This window comes from Octopus bimaculoides, chromosome 21, assembly GCF_046866305.1.
Source record: "Octopus bimaculoides isolate indiv1 chromosome 21, ASM4686630v1, whole genome shotgun sequence".
NCBI lineage: Eukaryota > Metazoa > Mollusca > Cephalopoda > Octopoda > Octopodidae > Octopus > Octopus bimaculoides.
The window spans coordinates 20,821,511-20,839,010 of NC_142948.1; the positions used below are offsets into that span (position 1 = coordinate 20,821,511).

The 17,500-nt window shown below is 36.4% G+C and overlaps 2 protein-coding genes across 8 annotated transcripts in view; one reads left to right on the forward strand and one right to left on the reverse strand.

The window, feature by feature from the left end:
• Positions 1–17,500, reverse strand: part of LOC106873104 (uncharacterized) — a 271,061-nt gene that overhangs the window by 146,755 nt on the left and 106,806 nt on the right. For all 7 annotated transcript variants that reach the window (XM_089338906.1, XM_052975587.2, XM_089338907.1 and 4 more), the window contains one exon: positions 16,226–16,355. The gene's annotated coding sequence lies outside the window, so the exon portion shown is untranslated. The remainder of the gene's footprint in view (positions 1–16,225; positions 16,356–17,500) is intronic.
• Positions 3,550–17,500, forward strand: part of LOC149131510 (uncharacterized) — a 48,247-nt gene continuing 34,296 nt past the window's right edge. Inside the window, exon 1 of the mRNA XM_089338910.1 lies at positions 3,550–3,766. Coding sequence (XP_089195036.1) covers positions 3,672–3,766 — 95 coding nt within the window. The 5' untranslated portion in view covers positions 3,550–3,671. The remainder of the gene's footprint in view (positions 3,767–17,500) is intronic.

The following is a 17,500-nucleotide window of genomic DNA, read 5'->3' on the forward strand; positions in this document are numbered from 1 at the left end:
CTGCCAGTAAGGTGAGGGTTGGAAATGAGTACAGCAATGAATTCCGGGTAGAGGTAGGGGTCCACCAAGGTTCCGTCCTCAGCCCCCTCTTATTTATCATAGTCCTCCAGGCAATCACAGAAGAGTTCAAGACAGGTTGCCCCTGGGAGCTCCTCTATGCTGATGACCTTGCCCTAATTGTGGAGTCACTATCAGAACTAGAGGAGAAGTTTCAGGTGTGGAAGCAAGGTCTAGAATTGAAGGGCCTTAGAGTCAACCTAGCTAAAACCAAAATCCTAATAAGTAGGAAGGTAGATAAAATACAAACCCCTTCAGGTAGATGGCCCTGCTCAGTATGTAGAAAAGGAGTAGGTAGTAACTCTATAAGATGTACCCGTGCAAGCTATGGACACATAAGAGGTGCAGCAACATCAAAGGCAGGTTAACTAGCAAGTTAGTTTTTGTTTGTGGCAGATGTTCAGGTGCAATAAAGACTGTAAACAAACAGGAAACAACTTCTATCTCATTCCAGGGTGAAAAACTAGAGGTAGTCGATAGCTTCCGCTATCTGGGGCGACCAAGTTAGTAGTGGGGGTGGGTGCGCTGAAAGTGTAGCTGCTAGAATAAGAATAGCCTGGGCCAAGTTTAGAGAGCTCTTACCCCTGCTGGCGACAAAGGGACTCTCACTCAGAGTAAAAGGCAGACTGTATGACGCATGCGTACGAACTGCCATGCTACATGGCAGTGAAACATGGGCTGTAACTGCTGAGGACATACGTAAGCTCGCAAGGAATGAAGCCAGTATGCTCCGTTGGATGTGTAATGTCAATGTGAATACCCGTCAGAGTGTAAGTATCTTGAGAGAAAAGCTGAACATTAGAAGCATCAGTTGTGGTGTGCAAGAGAGACGATTGCGCTGGTATGGACATGTGGTGAGAATGGATGAGGATAGCTGCTTGAAAAAAGTGCCACACCCTAACAGTTGAGGGAACCCGTGGAAGAGGTAGGCCCAGGAAGACCTGGGCTGAGGTGGTGAGGCAAGACCTTCGTACATTGGGCCTCACCGAGGCGATGACTACTGACCGAGACCTTTAGAAATGTGCTGTGCGTGAGAAGACCCGGCAAGCCAAGTAAGATCGTTGCCAGTGCCCCTGGACTGGCTCTTGTGCGGGGTGGCACATGAGATGCACCATTTTGAGCATGGCCGTTGCCAGTACCGCCTGACTGGCTCCCGTAGGATTTTCGAGTGAGATCGTTGCCAGTGCCCCTGGACTGGCTTGTGCGGGTGGCACATAAAAGACATCATTTCGAGCGTGGCCGTTTTCGTGCGGGTGACACGTAAAAGCACCCACTACACTCTCTGAGTGGTTGGCGTTAGGAAGGGCATCCAGCTGTAGAAACTCTGCCAAATTAGCTTGGAGCCTGGTGTTGCCATCCGGTTTCACCAGTCCTCAGTCAAATCGTCCAACCCATGCTAGCATGGAAAGCGGACGTTAAACGATGATGATGATGATGATACACACACACACATATATATACCTGTAATTTTACCTGTAATTTTGGATTTTATCCCTAATATCATTATATATATATATATATATCAATCATCCCATAAATGATGTGGTTTTTGTATACTTCTTTTATTTTTCAAAATTAAGATAAAGTTCTTTTTTAATCTAAAATATACTCTCCTTCATTTTCTACAATGCTCTTCCATCTATCAGGTAGATTTCCAAGAGCCCTCTTCCAAAATTCACTTGTCCATGATTAAAAATACTCCTTCAGTATTTTTTTCTGACCTTGTCTACAGAATTCATATTTTTTCCATTTAAATAACTTTGAAGACTGCGGAATAAATGATAATCAAATGGGGCAATGTCCAGTGAATATGGTGAGTGGTGTATCATTTCTCATTCAAACTGCCCCAGCCTTTGGAATGTCATCCTCACTGTATGTGGCCGAGCATTATCCTGATGGAAGAACATCTTTCATCTTGAAACCAAAGATGGTTGTTTTTCTTCTAGCGCTGACTTAAGCTGCTCAAGCTGCTCACGGTAGATTTCCTTTGTTATCATTTGATTTGTGTTTAAAAGTTCAAAGTGGACTAAACCTTTCATATCTCACCAAACAGATAACAAAAGCTTACGTGAGTGAAGATCTTCTTTAGCATAGGGTGCTAGTGTTTTGCCTTTCCCTACCCACCGTCTTCGGTGCTTAACATTTTTATAGAGAAACCGTTTCTCATCACCAGTCACTATTCAGTCCAAAAAAGATTCGTTTGTGAGACATGATAGCAAAGAAGAGCAAACATTCACTCTCTGCACGCAATTAGACTCAGAAATTTTGTGAGGAACCCATTGACCCAATTTGCTGACTTTTCCAATTATTCAAAATAAGCAAGAAGGATATCCAAAGTTAATGCAATACAATCGTTTCATGCAACTCCATTTATTTAAAGGGATGCCGTCTTCTTGGGATATTGTTTTGTTTGTAAAATTATGTTTCATCTGATGATTACAAGATTTTGTAATGAAGTTATTTTCTCATTCATCTAACAAAAAAAATTTTTAATGCGTAAGAAACAGCTGTAATGAGCTGACAATTATCCATCATTTGTTATTATTCAGTTGATCATATATAAATATATATATATATATATATACAGACACACACAATATGATATTTGTAATAGCAGAAACACACATAATGCACTCAAATGACATGCCTCCACAGTGATTCTCCCCTAAATTCCCCTCACAAAATATTGATTAATCTAAAACTTGGTTAAGATGTTACACACTAATATCTCACTTAGAACTACAGTCACAAAATGAACTTTTTTAACCACACAGCCATGTCTGTATACACATACATATATTTGTTAATTATACATGTACCTCTCCTCATCCTACTGTTGGGAGGCTGTTGATTTGTGAGTCCGTTATTCCCAAATGTAATTTAACAGTTGGCAGACTGCTCTGTTATTTAAACAACATTGTTTATTAAGTGGAGATGTAAACACACTGACTCACATGTGTGTCAATGCGAATGCACACACACTACTAACATACACACTATAGTCATTAACCACATACATACACACTCCTATATATATATTTCTAATATAAGGATAATTTTTTTTTTTATATTTTATCAGTGGCCAGCATATGAAAAAATACCTTTTAAGGTGAAATTATAAACACAATTATAAATAAAGGCAAAGGAAAAAAATTTTCTTTGCCAATATGCTGAAAATAGATGCTAAATCGTCTAACCGCATTAAATATTTTCACTATTTTTATTACACACGTCTGCTTTTCTGTGGGTATGTTTAAGTATTTCATTTATTTTCATTACGTCCCATGCTGATGAAGGAAAAATCCTTTTGGATTAATCCAGAAATCAGACCAATACAGGGAATTTCTGTTAGCTTACTCTGACATGTGTAATAATAATAGTGAAAATATTTAATGAAGTTCGATGATTTAGCGTCTATTTTCAGTATATTAGCAAAGAAAATGTTTTTCTTTTGCCTTTATTTATAATTGTGTTTATAATTTCATCTTAAAAGGTATCTTTTCATATGCTGGCCACAGATAAAATTAAAAAAATAAATAATCCTAATATTAGAAGTAAATTAATTCCCATTCACTTTGGGACAAGTTAACCACTTACTATTCCTGACCATTTACATGTGTGTCGAGACTTGCTACGGAATTTCTATTTGGATATATTTAGGGTATTTATATGTATTCATGACATTGCGTCTGCTTTTCCATGGGTATATGTAAGTATTTCATTTATTTTCATTGTGTTCCTCGCTGATGAAGGAAAAATCCTTTTGGATTAATCCAGAAATCAGACTGATACAGGAGTAGCTAAATTTTTACGAATTTCTGTTAGCTTGCTTCAACATTTGTGAAATAATAATAGTGAAAATATTTAATGTAGTATCTATTTTCAGCATATTGGCAAAGAAAATTTCTTCTTTTGCCCTTATATATATTTATATATATATATATATATATATATATATATATACAAACACACGTGTAGAGTTACTAACCATTCCATATATACAAACACACATGTTTATACGCACACACAGACGTGCACTATAGTCACTATCTCCCACATATATGTACACACATACACATACACCTACACACATTAATATGTTGTTTGATGCTGTTACTGCAAATGTAGAAGGCCACATGGATTCAAAGCTGGGAAGAAGGTGTGACATGGTATTTCAAGCCATTGCTCTACCTACATGTTCCTTGTTGTGTTTTGATATCTTGGAATGTTTGAAGACGTCACAATAACAACTAGGAACTGCCATAAACAACCCTTACAGATAAGTCAATCAGTAGAACTGGTCTTATTAGGATTGTTGGTCCCTGGTATCTTGAAGGGACTGGAAAATGGTGGCACAGTGGAGAGTAGTATCTAAAAGAGTAAGTTACACAAAGAGAAATGGTATTACTAAAACCTTAGAATCTCTGCTGACTTATATTGATTATTGACTCATTAAGACTTTGTATTCTCAGTAATTATAATGGCCATCCATTCTGTTGATGGACTTGTTCGTGATCTAACATTGTTTCATATAAGTGGTACTTAAAAGAAAGATGTTAGGCTTGTGAGAGGTTTTTGCAAAGAGTTCCTGCATTTCAACAAGGCTACTCTGATGTGAGACTCCAGATGGAGAGTGTGATGGTAGTTTAGCTTGAAAACAACCAAAATTATGATTGGCTTACTATGGCAAATACCTTTTAGCACTTTCCTACTTCTTGCAACTGGCAGATAGATTCTGGCTTTTACAACAAATAATAATTAAATGTACCAGAAACAACAGATTTGGGTGATAAAGAAGAACAGGGTGATAATTATATAGATGATGAGGAGGATGATGGTGGTAGTGATGATGATTATCAAAAATTAGTTGAGAAATAAGCATATTAACAAGAAGCACAGTCTCTCTCCCTCCCCTCTCTTTCTCATATATATATATATATATATATATATATATATATATACACACACACACATATATACCAGAGAAAGCACATAAATGTGAAACAAGGTGGAAAAAATAGGACTCGGATACGAGAAGTAGAGTAACATGCTTTATTAAAAAGTAGCAAAAATATCACAAAAATTGTTACTCTGAGTTTCACATTGCCGTTCGTTAGACAGTTTTGTCAAATGAATGAGAACATGAAACTCTGAGTAAGTTTTTGTGATATTTTTGCTGCTTTTTGATAAAGTATATATATATATGTCTATATATTTATCTATCTATCTATATATATATATATATATATATATATATATCTATATCTCATCATTATCATAAGCTTGTTTTCCCATATTTTCATGGGTTTAACTGGTTTCCTCTAGTCCAGTGTCTCACCACTTAATGTTGTCCTTTGTCATCTGTCCTGAGGATCAGCCTCTTGAAAATGCAACCATCACTACTACCACCAGTACCTTCCCTTATCTTCCCACAAGTTCCCTCTCCCTAGCTCCCTTTTTATCCTCTTCTTATCCTCCCAACACACCACATCTCTCTACCAGTTCAGCCTCCTCTCTCTCTTACCCACAACATCTGTGTCCTCTTAGATCTAGTTTCTCTCTCAACCCATTTCATTCATGCACACATGTACAGTTACACCTCTAGTGGAGCATGCCTTGTCTCAGTTCTTTCCACCCTTTCCACAGTCAGTGTCCATGTTTCACAACCATGTGACATCACACTCCACATACACATACATCATATAACTTCTCTCTTTCTCTCTTACACTTAGGAACAGAATCTTTTTGTTGCCAACACAGGTAACAACTTACTCAACTTTACCACTCAGCTCTTCTTACTCTGACTACTATACTTTCACAGTACTCTCTTCCATTGCTAATTATTCACCTAGGTAACAAGCAATTAACAATTAACGACTTCAAGAGAAGTGTGTGTGTGTGTGTGCACGATCATTTATAAATATATATATATTATTTATTTAAAGGTCACAATACATGTGTTAAAGTGCTACTAATAGTTTCATATGCTGAGAAAACTCAAGCATATTCTTCAGGCACAAACCACATATCATAACGAACTAAAGAAAATGAATAATAGAAGAAACACAAAAAAAAACTGAGAAGGCAGCATATAGAAAACCCAGACAATAAACAATGGAAAACGAAAAACAGAAACTAAAATGTCAAAACTAAAAAGTAGAAAGTAAAACGTGAAAGAGCTATCCCCCTTAGGCCTTAAATGATAAGGCTGGAAAGATATCAAGTCAGTCAGGAATAGACAGAATTTTCCAATTCTCCTGAATATATTTATACATATGCATGCAACCATTGAAAATTTCTGACCTGGAGTTCAATAGAGAGTTGGGGATCTTAGATCTGAACAGGATCTGTGCTCTTTCAGCCAAACAAAGTCTATATTTATTTGATCCATTCACATAAGGTATGAATTTCTAAGTTACTTTTCATTTAATCTCATGCAGTGTTTTATTATCTTTCAAACTCCATACATAGCTAGCCAACTTAGTAGCTTTACTTTTGTCTCTATATTGGAAGGAGGCTATGTGATTGGCATAGTGATTTTTAAATTCTCCTTCACATAATCCGATATAGGCCTTCTTATCAGTTTTATTATTATTTAGGGTTGCAGTTATTTCTGCCTCATATATGATAGATTTAGTCATACATCATTAATCAAGTGGATAGGATCCTGGGTTGCAACTGGATTCAGGTTCTTGGTATTGGCCACGTATATGTAATAATTTCACAGCATGCCTATTAAATATTTTCCTGTGAGTAGCTGGAAAGTGTCACTGCGAGACAAACACTTTCCAACCACTCACAGATACAGGAAAATATTTATTTTGCTTAGATAAAATGACTGAATTGTGGGTGTTAAGTCCCTATGAAGAGGTCTTTCTAACTTCTAAGAAGATGAAATTTTAGAAATATTACTTCACTTGTGTCTAATATGTATGGTTAAAATTTCATCAACAGCAAAAATATATGAATTTTAATGGGGGTTATGGCCCTTATACATATAATATAATTACCAAATTTCATAAAGATCCATTCAGTACTTTTGACCTAGTTTTGGATCATACAATATGACTAAAATTTGGGAGTTAAGTCCCCCATTAGGAGGTCTTAGAATCCTCATGAGAAGTGGAAAGTTTGAGAATACATCTTGATGTGTGTCAATTACCCATGGTTGAAATTTCATCAAAAATTTATGAATTTTCATGGGGGTTCTGTCCCCTTTAAGCCATCTCAAATTCAAACCAAACATACTGCATTATACCTGCTCTTATGCATTGAATCTAAGTTCCAAATATCATAAGGATACATTGAGTAATTATGGTCCTTAAAATTGTATGAAGCACACAGCATTACTCTTCTCTGTAAGCTTGGATTTTGTGTTCCAAATTTCATTAGGATCGGTGCATTAGTTTTCGAATGTATAAGTAACACACGAACACACATAAAGACATTGACTTTTATATAATAGATATGAATAAACACATATACATACATGTATGTGTGTTTGTGTGTATTATCTATACTATATATAAAACAGAGATGCGTGTGTAATCGCTTATCACGTGAAAACGGCTTCAACATTTACTTCCATACTTGTGATGCATGAATCATTTGACCTCGGATAAATCTTAGGCTCTTCATTTGATTTTTTTTATTAAGATAAATAATATTGCTTTATATTTAAGATTCACTTCTTTAAAAAGGTTCCTCAATGTCAACTTCCGGTAGCCATAGTTTTTTCTTCACTTTAACTTCAATCGTTACTGTTCGCACTAAAAGTTTAATCACATTTACTGATGTAAGTAATTTCATCATTTACTAACAGAAGTATGGTTTTCTGTTTCCCTGTTGCTGACGTTTTTTTTCTGATACCTTCGATACTGGCTGTTTGGTTCACTGAGTGACAAATTTCGATTCAACATCACTTTAACGGCATAACTACAGCCGTTACTGTTCGAAAATAAAAGTTTACGTTTTCAATCGCTAACAAGTTCACATTTACTGATGTAAGTAATTTCATCATTTACTAACAGAAATACGGTTTTGTGTTTCCCTGTTGCTGAGGGTTTTTTTTTTTCTGGTACCTTCGATACTGGCTCTTTGGTTCACTGAGTGACAAATTTCATCCAGGAATCAAGAAATCAGATACACTTGGCAGAGTCTATGTTGTCCATCCCAACTACTCAGAGTGCTACTATCTAAGGCTTCTATTACACCATGTCAAGGGACCCACATCATTTACGGCCTTACGAATGGTTGATAACACAGTATGTCAAACATATCGCCAGGCTTGCCATCTCAGAGGTCTTCTGGAAGATGATGCACACTGGGATGCCACTCTGACAGAGGCACAAATGTGCAAGTCTCCTATGCAGCTGAGAAACCTCTTCTCCATCATGCTGGTGAACTGTGGATTGTCAAATCCAAATCAACTTTGGGACAAATACAAGGAGGGGCTTTCGGAAGACATTCTTCAAAGAATTCAATATCATTGTGACGGTGATGTCACATTCAATGATGACATCTTCGATGAGACATTAAGATTAATAGACGACAAGGTTCAATCACTGGGTGGAAACAAACTTGAAATCTATGGTCTTCCAGCTCCTCCTGTCACAGATGTTCAACACAGATTAGCACAAGAGCTAATCAGGGAAAAATCATACAACATGGAAAGTTTGCAAGCAGTTGTCAATGAAAAGGAACCAATTCTGGTACAGTATCAAAAGGAGGTATACTGGCAAGTTCTTACATCTCTGGACAATAACACTGGTGGGGTTTTCTTCTTAGATGCTCCTGGAAGCACAGGAAAGACATTATTGATCAACCTGCTCCTTGCCAAGGTGAGACAGAAGAAGAAGATTGCTCTGGCTGTTGCATCCTCTGGAATTGCAGCCACCCTCCTAACAGGTGGAAGAACAGCCCATTCAACATTCAAGCTGCCTCTGAACCTCATCCAAAAGGAATCTCCTTTATGCAACATAACAAAGAATACAGCGTTAGCAAAACTCCTTACAGATGCCAAACTCATTGTCTGGGATGAGGCAACAATGTCCCATAAGGCAGCCTTTGAAGCGCTTGATAGAACACTACAAGACTTCAGAAACAATAAGAAGATCATGGGTGGTTTCACCCTCCTCGTGGCTGGTGACTTCAGGCAAACGCTGCCTGTCGTTCCCAGAGGAACCAGGGCGGATGAGCTGAGAGCTTGCATCAAGTCCTCATATATCTGGCAACATGTCAAGCAGCTTACTCTGACAACCAACATGAGGGTTCACATTCATGGTGACCCGTTAGCCGCACAGTTCTCCAACAAGTTACTTGACATTGGAAATGGAAAACTTCCACAAGATCCAGAAGATAATCTGCATCATCTCCCATGTGGCAATATGACTGCCTCCCTTGAAGAACTAAAGAGCAAGCTGTTTCCAAACATTGCCACAAACTACAAAAGTCACAAGTGGCTATGTGAAAGAACAATTCTGGCACCAAGGAATGATTCTGTAGACAAGGTGAATTTAAATTTGTTAACTCAGCTTCCAGGACCTGAATGTTCATACAGATCAATTAACTCTGTCCCTGATCAAGAACAGGCAACGCATTACCCAGTGGAGTTCCTCAATTCACTTCAGCCACCAGGATTTCCACCACACATTCTGATCGTGAAAATAGGTGCTCCCATAATGCTATTAAGAAACCTTGATGCACCCAGATTCTGCAATGGAACAAGGTTGGTTGTTAAAACAGCCATGCCCCATGTGTTGGAAGCAACAATAATTACAGGCAACATGATGGGTGAGAATGTCTTCATTCCAAGGATACCTCTCATTTCAAATGATCTCCCCTTTCAGTTCAAGAGACTGCAGTTTCCGGTCAAACTTACCTTTGCAATGTCTATCAACAAAGCACAAGGTCAATCTCTAAAGGTGGTGGGACTTAACCTCCTTCAACCTTGCTTCTCACATGGTCAGCTGTATGTTGGATGTTCTAGAGTTGGAGATGAAAAGAACCTCTACATTCTCAGTGATAAACATGGCAAGACAGAAAACATAGTATATGAAGAAGCACTTACATGAATAGTATGTACATGACATATACAAAAGTGTAAAACCATTGAGTGTTAAAGTATTACTATTACACTTTCACTTTTCGACTGACATGCGTCAATGTATATCTGTGTATATAACAGTGAAACAATAACGTGGTATATTCGCTGTGTGAATTTTTTTCATTTAAGCCCCATTTTAATTATTGTAAAAGTTTCCAAGTACCAATAAGCAGCAATTTCATTCCTGGGCAACTAGTATATATATATATATATACTAGTATATGCTAGTATATATATATATATATATATATATATACACACACACACACACACACACAAAAAGATTGATTGATAGATACAACTGAGTGGGTAAAGAAAAATATGAGACACTGCCTAGTGCCTTCTTTTAAATTTTGATAAGCCTGGTACTTATTCTATCGGTTTCTTCTTGTCAAACCAGTGAGTTATGGGGATGTAAATAAACAAACAGCAGTTGTGAAGCAGTGATGAGGGAGAAACACAAACACAAAGACACACACATACATATATATATACGATTGATTTCTTTCATTTTCTGTCTACAAAATCCACTCACAAGGCTTTGGTTGGTCTGAGGCTATAGCAGAAGACACAAGCCAAGTTACCACACAGTGGGACTGAACCCAGGACCATGTGTTTTGGAACCAAGTTTCTTACCACACAGCCACACCTGCACCTATGTATGTGTGTGTGTGTGTGTATGTGAGTGTGTACGAGTGTATATATGTATGCATGTATATATGTGTATCTATATGTGTATATATTACATGTACATCTATATATAGACATCTACACATATACATGTATACATATACATCTATACATATACAGCTATACATATACATGTATACATATGCATGTATACATATACATCTATATATATACATTTGTGCAGATGTATACATATATATATATATATATATATACATATATACACACACACATAACATATTCTATAATATAAATTTGACATGGGCGAGCGTTGTATTCTTTCTTGTCTTGAGGTTCACAGCCAAACGGTTGGGTGAATTCACGTGAAAAATGGCGCATATGTGGAGATGGGTGCATAGATTGGAATGCGGTTTGTATTTTTTGCCTAGCCCTCATAGTTACTGAGAAAATCGATTAAAACAACCTGCGTGTGTGCGCGTGTGTGTGTGAGTGTATGTCACTGAAGCCATTCATACATACATACATAACCACTCTCTCTCTCTCTCATTCACTCACTACAAAAACTGAATGATTTTCAGTCATCTCTCTCTCTCTCTCTCTCTCTCATATACACACACACCATCAATATTACTCTCTGTCTCTTCACACACACTCACAAAAGCAATTCATATACACACCACACAACCACACATTCTGTCTTACAAACCCCATCAAACACACACACACATAGAAAGACAGACAGACACACACACGCATGCACGCACATCAATTCTTCCATCTCCCGCAACTCTAAAAGAACTTCACTGATACAACCGCACTCTCTCTGTCTCTTTTGCTTTCACACCGACTTCAAAAGATCCCCTTTTTTCCCCAACCATATATTAAAAAAATATTTTCACTTGTCCGGGCATTGCTATTACTGACAAATTCACAACAATTCAACTCAAGAGATAAACACAAACCACCTTGTGCTGACTGCAAAACTCCTACCAAATTATCCACAGAAACACACACGTCCATTTCATATATCTTCTTTCAATTTCTGCTCTCTGATTAGACAAACGTCTGATACAATAGCTCTCACCTACATTTTGTTTTCTAAAAAGGTACGTGTCCATATATTCTATAAGCGTATAACAATGACTTATTCCATACTTCTCCACTTAGCTTCTATCTTCACTTTTCTTAAATCGGATACGTCTGCTATTAAGTTGCAGAATTTAGGCAGTACAGTTACAAATCATTTCTGCTTTACTTCTTACATACAATTTCCCCGTAAATTCTTACAGCTTCATTTTTTGGTGATGATTGAAATGTCAAACATTTTCTAACTGTTAAAGCAATTCTTAACGTCAAGTTCTTAATGCCTCTTCTATTTTTTTTTCCTAGCCCCCATACTTACAGGGAAAATTGACTGAAACATTTTTTAATGCAAATCCCCTCTTTGTTCCACCATTAAAACAACCAGTTGCTCACACAGCAACAAGGGAACTACAGGATGACGGTCAGCCAAAATTTTCGCTATGATGCCTCTCTTCTTTCACCTCTTTGTGGGGTTAATTATCTTCATCTTTAGTTACAGTTTCTCATTCAAACTACATAATACGCAGAATTGTCGCATTAATACAGTAGGGTATTTTGAGGGAGATTTGGCTGCTATTTCTACCAGGTCTACCTACCATGTAGAGGTCTGAACTTAATTTTCATTCACAGATTTGCATTTCAAACATTTAACATAATCTTTTCCATAAATCAACTATAGTAAAAATTTTCTACCATGACCTCACATTTTCTATGTATGTGTGTGTACCTTAAAAGATGTGATTAGACAGAAGTCCAATAGAATAGTTCTCAGAAACAGACTACGTACAAATTCTTTCTTCACAACTCCTGAAGCTGTTTTCGGTGAAGATATTTTGGAAAGACTTCCCCAGCCCCATTTTCTCGCAAATTTGTTTATTTAAATTTTTTTTTTTGCCAAAAATCCGTTTTCGGATAAGGAGGTTCTGGAAAATTGCCAAAAATCAGCATTGTGAAATTTTTTCTTTCCCCCCACCCCAACTTCTTCAATTTTGACTTTTTTCCCCCAACACTAACCCTAAAAGCCTAGCCCTAACCCTAACCCTAACTCTAACTCTAAAACCCTAACCCTAACCCTAAAACCCTAACCGTAAGTACAGAAATGTTCTGAAATTTTTGTCTGAATCATAATGTCTGCATTTTTCCACATATTTACAAAAAAAAAAATTCTTAAAAAAAAATTTCATAAAGATTTTTGGAAATTTTTTTCAGAATCATAATCTCCATATTTTTCCGCATATTTTGAAAAAAAAAATTCTGAAAAAAGTTCAAAATGAAGGAAATGGGGTAAGGGGTAATTTAAAAATGTCGATTTTTGCCATTTTTTTTTTGCACATTTGTATTCCCCGTAGCCGAAAAGGGGGGTTTCTGTCAAAAAAAAAAAAAAAAAGAATTTCAAGAAAGGCTTGTTTTTTTTTTGGGGGGGGGGGGTGAATCTGTTTACTGACAGGGGGGGGGGGGGGAAATTTTCATACAGTTGGAAATCGAAACAGGGGACCCGAAATGATAAGGTTGAGAAACGCTGTTATAGATTATGCCTAACTGAAAATGATCACAGCCACATCATCCAAACAGACAGGGTGAAACCGGGCTTAGCTGCTAGTATTATATGTATATATGTATGTATGCCTGTATATATGCGAGATAATAGTTTCAGTATTAAAGTGAAAATATCTGACATTACAATAGAGAGATGTTATTGTTTCACTTTTGACACGTAATACTGCAATAGTGGAGGTGATATGATATTGCACTGGGCTTGCACTAAGCAAGAAGTGAACATTTTTTTGGCCTAAAACACTACCTGGACCCTAAGTAAGGCATGTGTAAAATTTCAATGAAATTGGTTGTGTAGTTCTCAAGTTTTAGGGATTCACACAGACAGACAGACACCCATATATATAAATAGATATGTATATACTTATAAATTGAGGACATAATCATCAAAGTGATTATATTAGTGTCTAGCATATAAAAAATGGCCATAGCGGTAAAATTTATTTTTAAGTATATAATTACAAAATATAACTATAATTAAGGGCGCTGGAATGCCAGCGCTTATACACTAGAAGTAGATGTCAAATACCTACAATTCCCTCTAAATTAGTTCTCTATATTGTAATTATACTCTTAAATATGTATATAGTGGTGTAGGGGAAGATGTAGTAGGATGGTAAATGTCCAGGAGAGAGAGAGGGGGGGGAGGAATCAAAGATGGTGGTGCATGGAGGACTGGATGGTATGATGTGGGTGGAGAGAGTGTGATGGAAGTATATGCAATGAAGTCTATTATCAGGTGCAGACTTGAGCAAAACAAACAGGAAACAGTTTGAAGGAAGAGGGGTGGTAGTATTTAGACAGGTGAAAGTACAGGTAGGAGTGAAGGGAGAGAAAACAATATGGCAAATAGAGGAAAAAAACAATATGGCAAATAGAGGAAAAAAACAATATGGCAAATAGAGGAAAAAAGAGCACTCTGCCACCCTGGTGGTGGTGGTGGATGTGTCAGTGTGTGTGTGTGTGTGTGTGTGTGTGTGTGTGGTTGTGTTACTCAAAGGATGGAATTGTTATCATCATCACCATTATTATTATTATTATTATCATTATTAGTCTTTACATTCTGAGTTCAACTTTTGCTGAGGTTGACTTTGCCTTTCATCCTTTTGGTTTTGATGAATTTTTGAACACCATCTCTCAAATGAACATTTCTTGCTGTTTTTCAGGAATTTCACCTTTTTTCATAAAAACCCACCTACCTACCCATATCATTTTAAGGTTCCACCCCATTCTTTGATATCCATTCTGGTTTTGTTGCTTTTGTATTTATTTATATAAGTTTTAAAATTTTTAGTGTAAGGAACACATGTGATAGAAAGTGTGTGTATGTATGTGTATTGTTACATCTACAGAAAGCAGTGGCCCATAGCTCAACTTGTAGGAACTTCTGAGTCACAAGACTATGGGTAACAAGGGCAAGGGTAGACAAACACTGGACGTATACACAGGTTTATATTTTTTGTTTCATATCTGTGCATGCATCTGTGCATGTGCGAGTATATCTGTGTGTGTGTGTGTGTGTGTGTGTGTCTGTGTCCATGTATGTTTTTGTGCATGTGTGTGTGTGTATGTGTAGTGTGCAGGACTCTATTGGCCCTTGTGTTGACCCTACTTTGCTACCGTCAACAAATGACTTCCTATGTGAGAGTGTTTCAATTAACTTTGAAATTAATCAAGTAGCTGGAAGATTTATCCTCATTAAATAATTGAAAATTCTTTATTTCTTTATTGATGAATTGATTGATGAGACATATTGGTTTCAAACTTTGGTACAAGCCAGTAATTTCAGGGTCGACTAAATCAACATACTCTCTATCACATGTGTGTTCCTTACACTGAAAGTTTTAAAACTTAGGGATGAAAGCAAAGTCGTCTTTGATAGAACTGAAACTCAGAAAGTAAAGACGGACAAAATACCGAGCATTTTGCATGGCATGCTAATGATTTTGCCAGCTCACTGCCTTATTGATGAGAAATATTAAAACTTGTTGGTGTTTGGAAGACCGAGAGAACAAAAGACTTAATACTTAGTAAACTCTCATGTTAATGTTTATGTCCCAACATTTTGAGAATTTGAATTCTAACTAATATATTCAATATAAGTGCTCACAGGTGGTGACATTAGCATGCAAATATGGCAAAGATAGATCAGGTATGATGGTGTGTTGAGAGGGAGAAAAATAGGGATTAGTATGAAAAACCAATTAACCCTTTCATGAATATTTCTCATAAAATACATTGACCCAGATAAGTTTGTTTCAATTAATTTAGAAAATAATTAACAATTTGGTAAGATTTATTCAAATAATAAATTAAATTGATGTTAGGAACATTATTTAATGAAATTATGAAGGAAGATTTTAATTTTGATATAAGCATTTTAAAAACAGTGTTATCATAGTTGAATTGTTAATGAAAGGTTTAAATTATTGTCATAACGAGACATTGTAAGTGATACAGTAGAATAAGGCTGTGATCTCCATATAAAAAGAATAAGTGGAAGGAATTACATGGGAGTGGGTTGTGGGATTGTATGAAAACAGTCATAACAGGGTGGGCAGGTAAATAGGTGAGATGGGTATGGGATTATTGTATTAAATCAGAATAATACAGACTAATGATTACAGGTGAATGTGACATGTAAATTGCTTTAAACCAATTATAATAGAGAGGGCAAATGATTAGAGGTGATGGAGATATTATGACTGTAATTTAAACAATTTTAACATTAATGACAGGTGATTACTGGTGACAGAGAGATAAAAGTGAGTTTACCTGAGACCTGCTCATTGCATTGTAGTTCATATCAATCTCCTAAATGTCCTCCCAGGACACTGTGGTACCAGTTCACTATTTCTCCGTATATGTGTGTAAATATTTATCTACTGACAGATATTTCTAACATCTGGAAATACACAGATTGAGTGTATTAATTAGTATAAATATTAATAACATATTAATTGGCATTAACAACATATTAATTAGTGCAAACAACATATTAATTAGTATAAATCAAGATAAACTACAAACAACAGCAACATCACCAACAAGAATAACAAGATGACAAGGAAGCCTTTATGTGGGCATTCAATCTGCAAAAAATAGCAACTAAATCTCCTTCAAAATGAGACAGTCTTATACAAACTGGTATCTACAGGATGACTAGGTTTAAAAACATCAGCTAAAACCATTAATAATTTCTCATATTATTGAAATTATTATTATTAGTATTGAAGGAATTGTTTGTTTCCAGACCGTCCTTCACCCATCTTAGTTACCTTTATTTTGATATTTATATTTCATTAGTTTCTCCATTTAACAACAAACAAAATGCAATGAAGGCATGGGCCTCTGTGGAGGTATTTTAATTTGCTAAATAGAGCAGTCAAATCTCACTCAAATAAAACCTTTCTGTTTAGGAATAGGAAGACCACTTTAGGTAATGTAGTCTGAAGCAGACACACTGAGTTTAAATAAATGGCAAGGTGGTCATGGCTGGGATTGGAATGACTCCAATTATAGATCTTCAAGATCAGAATTAATATTTAGTATGTGTGCAGGGGGTGGTGGTGAAAAAAAATCTACATCAGATATATAACTAGTTATGTTACACATAAAATATACACTACTACCACCATCACTGCAACAACCATTACCATCATAATCACCACTGACATCTTATAGCATCATCACTAACATAACCACTACTGCCACTATTACCACAACTGACAATACTACCAACAACAGCAACAACCACAGCCTCACCAGCACAACACCACCATGACCACAACCACAGAACTATAGATCACAAGACAGCAGCATGTTTAATTAAATCATTATCTCGTTATGAAGAGAGTGACGAGTCACAGATTAAAAACCTGCAGTGTAGAGGTCCAAACTGATCTGTATAAAAGGTCAAACATTAGCTAGTGATTGATTGTTTAATAGAAGTGGTGGGAGGATAAACAGAGCTAGTGGTCAGTTGCCTGTAGGAGTACATTTATCTCTCTCACTGGCTAGCTTAGTAACTGGTTAGTTCTGTATACTCTT